Here is an 8,004-nt window from a genome sequence, read left to right as displayed (position 1 = left end):
CAATTTGGTATAGAAATATCAAATAAATAATGTGTGGAGCTCACAAACTTTTAAAGTCTTTATAGCTTTTTACTCAAAGTCAACAATGTTTTACTACAGTCAACAAACCATAAAACAGTTTTTTTCTTTTCTTGTATTCATGAATCTGAAATTTGGCCAAAAATATAACTAAATTAATTAAATAACAGCACTTTTCACCCACTTTAGGATATTCAGTGCAGGTACATTTTCCAATAAAAATGCGAGAGGTCTTGAGCACTAAATATTTGAATTGATAAATTCCTGTCTCTGCTGCGTTTCCTAAACTAGTATGTTGTGCCACATACGTCATTTTCCTGCGACACACAGGTCGGCGCTCACTACTACTCATGTTTAGCGGAACGAGTCGCGCTAGCGATCAACATGGCTTTAAGCAAAACATACGGACAGAAACCTATTAAATTCCAACTGGAAGAGGATGGGGAGTTTTACATGATTGGATCAGAGGTTTGTAATTAAACGCACTTATCATTTTAACGAGGGTTTACGTTTATGAGCCGTATATTGTTTTGCATTGGGTGCTAATACGTCAGCTAGCTAGCTAGCTAAGATTGTTGTTGTTTGTGATAAGATCAATAACTGCTGAAATGATTGATGATTCCTTGAATTGAATCGGTCCCAGACATCAAGTACTGATGTATTATTTGCGGTGTAGTTGTATTATACACAATACTGGATTAGCAGAGACCAGAGACAAACAGTAACTGTTAAGTTACAGTCACTGACACTGACAGAACAGGTTATGGGTAACGTTATTTATTTATTCAATCCTAAATAATTTTCCGTTATGTGTCTGTATTTAGGTTGGAAATTACCTGCGTATGTTCAGAGGGTCTTTATATAAGCGCTACCCATCACTCTCAAGAAGACTTGCGTCAGTAGAGGAGAGAAAGAAGATAGTAGCATCATCTCACGGTAAGTGTTGAATGCACTGTGAACATTTGATAAGAGATCTGAGGACTGGGGGTTAAAAGTAAGCTGGAAATGGCACTTTCTATCTTACATTATAAGCAATGTTTTGTGTTAGATCACGGTTACACCACTTTAGCCACCAGTGTGACGCTGCTGAAGGCCTCAGAAGTAGAAGAGATATTTGATGGACATGATGAGAAGTACAAGGCTGTGTCAATCAGCACTGAACCTCCAGCCTATCTCAGGTAAAGTATTTCTCATCTTATGAAATGCAGTCACACTTGCTTCAAGTTCAAACATGCTCATTTCAGAGGTTTCTTCTTCATAATTCAAATGACAAAAAGGTGGTATTAAAGGGATAGTTCACTTTGAAATTAAATTTTGGTATGTTTTAGCTTACCTCAAGGGCATCCAAGATGTAGGTGTCTTTTTTTCCGCAGTAGTTTCAATTTTGATATTTTTAGGTCAAACCGTTCTTGTCTGTCAGTCATATAATGCAGGTCGATGGTCACTGTCTCAAAGAGCATGCACAGAGTCCAAATTAAAACAATTCCACATCGTAAGTACACATTGATGGCCCAAGACACGAAACGAGCGGTTTGTGTGAGAAAACGAACAGTATTTATATCGTTTTTAGCTCTTATACACAGCCACGTCCAAGTGATCTGAGAGCGTGGGCGGGTATAGATATATACAATAGAAGTCGCCTTGGCTACGGTTTCGTTCCAATGAACTGCCGTAGCCAATGCGACATCTAGTGTATATATCTATACCCGCCCGCGCTCTCAGATCACTTGGACGTGGCTGTGTATAAGAGCTAAAAACGATATAAATACTGTTCGTTTTCTCACACAAACCGCTCGTTTCGTGTCTTAGGCCATCAATGTGTACTTACGATGGGGAATTGTTTAATTTGGACGACAGGGAATTGTTTTAATTTGGACTCTGTGCATGCTCTTTGAGTCTGTGCATGCTCTTTGAGACAGTGACCATCGACCTGCATTATATGACTGACAGACAAGAACGGTTTGACCTAAAAATATCAAAATTGAAACTACTGCGGAAAAAAAGACACCTACATCTTGGATGCCCTTGAGGTAAGCTAAAACATACCAAAATTTAATTTCAAAGTGATCTATCCCTTTAATCATTCATTACAGGTGTAATTCACCCATACATAAATGAAAATGTTGTCATCAATTCCTCACTCTCGTGTCGTTCCAAACCCATAAGACGTTTGTAGGGGTGCAACGGATCAAAAAACTCACGGTTCGGATCGTTTCTCGGATCAGAGTCACGGATCGGATCATTTTTCGGATCAGCAAAAAAAAATAAAAAATAATTATTAACACTTTTAAATTATTAAATTAAAATATATAAAATCAACTTAAAGTGCACAAGGCATAATATCTTCTTTTTAACATAATTAATGAAAAACAACTTAAAGTGCAACATAAAAAGGCATCTCCTTCCTTTAAACATGGACCAATGCTTTATGTGTTTCCACTGTCATATAGGGCTGTCAAAATTGCTCAAAAATGACGTTCGAATATTCCCTCTAAAAAACACATATTCGAATTATTCGAACATCTGGTTGCGCATTTTGTCAATGACGTGCATTAGGCCTATGTCAATAACAGGACAAATTAATACAAAGGTATAACTACTTGTATATGTAGTTCATTTAAGTTTAAACATATTTGACAACGTATTACCTTGCTCGCTCACACTCGCAGGCACTCTTTCTCTCTCTCTCTCTCTCGCCGTCACCCATGCTGCGTTCACACCAAACGCGAATAGAGCGTCTGGCGCGAGTGATTTCAATGTGAAGTCAATGTAAAGACGCGTTTACGCACGTCTGGAGGTTTTGCGGCGCGAATGAGGCGTCACGCTCTCTGCGGTTCATAACGCTCGCCATGACCACGCTGTGTGTGGACTGAACATGCGCACAACTTTTTTTTCATAAATCAATCCGCGGATCACATGAGTGCCGAACCGAAGATATTGATCCGAACGGATCACGGATCAATGATGATCCGTTGCACCACTAGACGTTTGTATTTCTTCGAAACACAGATGAAGATATTTTTAATTCTGTCCCTCCATTGAAACTGTATCTAGGCTATTTCACAACAGAAATAGCCTATACCAATAGATGGTTAAAAATGCTCATAAAGAGATCGACTTGGATTAAACCACTTGCTTCAATGTATAACATATTTTAATAGAATGTTAGAATGTCCATTTTAAATGATTTTAGACAACATTTTTCATCAGAAAATATATTAATGGAATTTTTTTTAAAGGTTTCTCCTAGAATAATTTTAGAATTTCTATCATATATTAAATGAAAAGATTATTTTTAATTGTTATATATGTATGTTTTTGTATATTTATTATTTTTGCGAAGACAAAATTGCTAAATTATTGTAAACGATGTATTGACATGATATTGTAATCTTCATTATTATTTTTTTTATTTAAATAATGTTGATTTTGCCATGAATATAGCCATTGCTGCTGATATGGCGTTACAGAGACCTGTGACTGTTTTTGTGTGATGATGAAATTAGTCTAATGATGCACTCTTTATTTGGTGATCTAAATAGTGTACTAAATCATCATGGTAATTTTGTCACCCACAAATAAAATACAAATTTGTCCAGCCCTAGTTGTTGCATGACAGCACATCTACTTTTTTAACCTATGGTTTTCTTCACAGGGAGCAGAAAGCCAAGCGAAACAGTCAGTGGGTTCCCACTCTTCCCAATAGTTCCCATCACTTAGATGCTGTGCCTTGCTCCACCACAATTAACCGCAACCGAATGGGCCGTGACAAAAAGAGGACCTTCCCCCTCTGGTGAGACCTTTAAATCTTTCAGTCTCACATTGTGGAGCTGTGCATAACAGTTCATTAAGTGACACAAGATGTGCATGGATTAATCATTTATATTAAATATTGCATTTTTCCATAAAAATTAAAAATGGTAAATTTAGATTTTATGGTGACTTTAAACAGTAATCCTCTATTGTCCCTCACTTTGTTTGTCAAAAAGGAATTGTTCAAGTTTGAAAATTTAAGAAAACCAATAAAACGGAATCCAAAAAAAAAAATGGAAATAAGAATTTGGGGAATATAACACAGAATCTGTGAAAAAATAAAAACAGATTTCATAAAGTCTGCTTACTCATTTATAGAATTTCACTGGTTTAATTTTATTACTGTGTTTGTCTTCTGGATATGTGCTGTTACAGCTTTGATGATCATGACCCTGCTGTCATTCATGAGAATGCCACCCAGCCTGAGATCCTGGTGCCCATCCGACTGGACATGGAGATTGACGGGCAGAAGCTGCGTGATGCTTTCACATGGAACATGAATGGTAGACTGTCCCTTACACAGTTTCTGAGCAGCATTCATTGAATTTAATTTTTTTTTTTTTTTTAGCTTTACACAATATCCTGAACTCTCTTCTTTCTTTTTTTCTGACACGATAGAAAAGCTAATGACTCCAGAGATGTTTGCTGAAATCCTTTGCGACGATCTGGACCTGAGCCCACTGACATTTGTTCCAGCCATTGCCTCGGCCATCAGACAGCAGATAGAGTCCTACCCCACAGACAGCATACTGGATGAGCAGATGGACCAGAGAGTCATCATCAAGGTACATGCGTCATTCTGTCAAGTCCCCTTGATTTCAGTAATCTCATCTTTTAATATCAGATCCCATTAAGCTGGAGCCACACCAAAAGATTTTCAAAATGTGAGCGACTACAAACATGATAAGAAATCATAAATGTAATAGTTTTGTTTCTATAGTGAGTAGAGTGTTGTGGTGTGACCACTAACAGATTCCATTCACAAACAACCGGAGTCCCGACTGTGAACACGGGAAATCAGCAGGAAAACCTTATTCATCCGTACAGTCACGCAGAGCCAAAGCACAACCAAAACAAATGCGTACAGTTTTGTTTTTTAACTGCTGGAGGGCCAAAAGTTACATTAGTGGACACATAAAAAACAACAACTGTTTGTAAAATTTAATTCCTGATCCTTCAGAAATCATTCTGATATGCTGATTTGTTGCTCAAGAAACATTTATTATTACTATTATCAGTGTTTTATTATCAGAAAACGGTTTAATAACTGTTTTAGTAACCACTTAATATTTTTTGGAAACTGATTAAAAAAATCTGGATTCTTTGATGAATACAAAATTCTAAAGAATGGTATTTATTTGAATAAAAAATAAAATAAAAAAATTGAGTTCATTTTCACCTGTGCCAGCTGGTTGGTGATAATGATAATGAAAAAACCAGCTGTTTTTTCACGTATGTTCAGTTTCTGCTGTTTTTACTCTTCCTGCTCTTCACTGCTCTTGCTGCTGCTTTAGGGGCTTGGCCCCATATCGCTGCTTGCAGCTATATTTATTATTATTCGATTGCATAAAAATAGATTATGTGGTTGGTTTTTGATTGCTGTTATTATTATCTCTGTAGTTAAACATTCATGTTGGGAACATATCTCTGGTGGACCAGTTTGAATGGGACATGTCTGAGAAGGAGAACTCTCCGGAGAAGTTTGCTCTGAAGCTGTGCTCTGAGTTGGGCCTGGGCGGAGAGTTTGTCACCACCATCGCATACAGCATACGTGGACAGCTCAGCTGGCATCAGAGGACCTACGCTTTCAGGTTCAGACTTGCACACAAATCCACTTCATCACAGTCCTGGCTGAGCATGAATCCTTTTAAAGCTTTTTCAATGCATAAGATAAAATGTGGTAAAAAGTGAAGTGTTTGTGTGTTATTAAAACGCCTCCAAAAATCACCATCACAAACATCCCCATATTGTTACAGAATACAGATAATTATTTTTTTAGTTTGACTGTTTAAAATGTTGCTCCATTTATATGATAAAGAGCATAGGAGGGTGTTCAGAATTTCCCAATGTTAACTTTTTCCCAAGTTGGACCTCTTTTCAGACTGTGCTAATGTCCGTTATTACAAAAGTCATTAGAAGGGTCATGTTTTTCCTCTGGAAATTTTTATTTTATTTTTTATCGTTCAGCCCAGTTTTGTGAACCTACATACCATTTGGAAACATTAAATTTTTTTTTTTTATGTTTTTGAAAGAAGTATCTTAATCTCACCAAGGCTACATTTATTTGATAAAAAATACAGTAATATTATTACTTTTTAAAATAACTGTTTTCTATTTTAATATATTTTAATATGTAATTTATTCCTGTGATGGCAAAGCTGGATTTTATATACATGCATGCATACACAGTGCTGGTCAGAATTATTTGCCCCCTTGGTAAATATGATCAAAGATGGCTGTGAAAAATAAATCTGCATTGTTAATCCTTTTGATGTTTGTTTTTGGATTACTGTTTTACATTACAGATACATGGCATCCATGATGCCATGTATCTGAACAAGATGTCGAGGACCTCTGGCAGAAAATTCGAGTATTTCAGAGTATTTCATTTTACACATGGGGCACTTTTTTATCCCTGTGTGCAGCAAACCCATCTTAAGTGTTTGCTGCCAAAAAAGCTTATTTTTTGTTTCATAATTCTGATCAGCACTGTATATATAATATTTTGTTGTTGTTGTTTTTTAAATCGTGATACACTTTTGCCATTCAAAAGTTGGTAAGATTTAAGAAAAATTCAAATAAATTCTTTTATTTAGCAAAGGCACATTAAAACATTTATGAAATTAATAAATATTAAAAAGTTCTATTTACAATAAATGCTGTTCTTTTGAACTTTCTATTCATCAAAGTATCCTGGAGAAAAAAGTCACAATTAACACAAAAATATCAAGCATTATGATATTATACAAAATGTTTAACATTAATGATAATAAGAGATGTTTCTTGAGCACCAAAGATCATGTGACACTGTCGACTGAAGACTGGCTGCTGAAATTTCAGCTTTGCATCACAGGAATAAATTACATTTTAAAATATATTACAACAGAAACCAGTTAATTTAAATTGTAATAATATTTCAAAGTATTACTGTTTTTACTTAATTTTTTATCTACTTTCAAAAAAACTAAATGTTTTCAAACTTTTAACCTGTACTGTATTTAAATGGAAAATATCTGACTCAAAAGAACAAGTTGTCTCTGAACTTTTGATTCAAGTTGCTGTTTTTTCTCTTTTTGTAGCGAGAACCCTCTCCCCACAGTGGAGATTGCCATCCGAAACACAGGTGATGCTGACCAGTGGTGTCCACTGCTGGAGACGCTGACAGATGCCGAGATGGAGAAGAAGATCAGGGACCAGGACAGAAACACAAGGTAAGAGAATGAACTGCCTTACTTAAGATACCGTTTTGCCCCTATAGCAGACATGTACAGACTGCAGAGGCAAGCCATATATCAATGACAAACTATTATCGCTCTAAGACCAATAATAATTTGCAGTGCAGTTTCAACATAAAAAGAAGAATAATGTACTCAGAATTTGGAGATTTGAGAGGTTATTGTGACCATTCCAGTACTCATATCAAACTTTTTCCTGTGTATTTCAGGCGGATGAGACGACTTGCAAACACAGCCCCAGCATGGTGAAGATAACAGCCCTCTCCCACAACTATGTAAATTTGAAGTGGAAACACAATAGAGCTACAACCCAGCATTACTGAAATAAAAACATTGAGACATTCCATTGGCCAGTCCCCCCTGATCAGAGTAACTTAATGTAAAGCAACATCTGTTTCAGTCTGGCCTAGTCAAAGCCTGTGTCGTGACCTTCCCCCCCGTACTCAATATCTGTCTGAGAGACAGACGGTCTAAATGTTCAAAATATTTTATGGTATCTTTATTTGTCTTGTTTTGTGTATAGATGCCATTTTGTAAACAATGTGCTTTTAAATAAAATTATTAAGAAAAACTTGTTTGAAATGCTTTTTGTTCCAAAAGTTTTTTGTCTAGAGTTTCTTGCTCAAGGGTGAAATTAAATGAGTCTGTGTGCTGAACTAGCAAACTAGTCACTCGAGTGCTTTAGATATGGATATATCAAAATAATGAGCCACATTTT

The 8,004-nt window shown here is 36.1% G+C and overlaps 1 protein-coding gene across 2 annotated transcripts; it reads left to right on the top strand.

Annotated features, from left to right (window-relative positions):
- The first annotated feature begins 328 nt into the window (after positions 1 to 328).
- On the top strand, positions 329 to 7,857 carry smarcb1a (SWI/SNF related BAF chromatin remodeling complex subunit B1a). 2 transcript variants are annotated; one of them, XM_082189100.1, is made up of 9 exons: positions 329 to 486; positions 843 to 954; positions 1,088 to 1,196; positions 3,674 to 3,811; positions 4,207 to 4,334; positions 4,450 to 4,616; positions 5,452 to 5,642; positions 7,131 to 7,262; positions 7,496 to 7,857. In XM_082189100.1, exons 1-9 carry the CDS (start codon positions 403 to 405, stop codon positions 7,533 to 7,535), a joined length of 1,101 nt encoding a protein of 366 aa, XP_082045226.1. In that variant the 5' UTR covers positions 329 to 402; the 3' UTR covers positions 7,536 to 7,857. The 2 variants fall into 2 exon arrangements, with proteins under 2 accessions (XP_082045226.1, XP_082045225.1); XM_082189099.1 differs by having other exon boundaries at positions 1,067 to 1,196.
- Positions 7,858 to 8,004: the final 147 nt, after the last annotated feature.

This window comes from Leuciscus leuciscus (genome assembly GCF_965113295.1).
Source record: "Leuciscus leuciscus genome assembly, chromosome: 13".
NCBI classification, from domain to species: Eukaryota; Metazoa; Chordata; class Actinopteri; order Cypriniformes; family Leuciscidae; genus Leuciscus; species Leuciscus leuciscus.
This window is presented reverse-complemented; position numbering and strand designations above follow the sequence as displayed.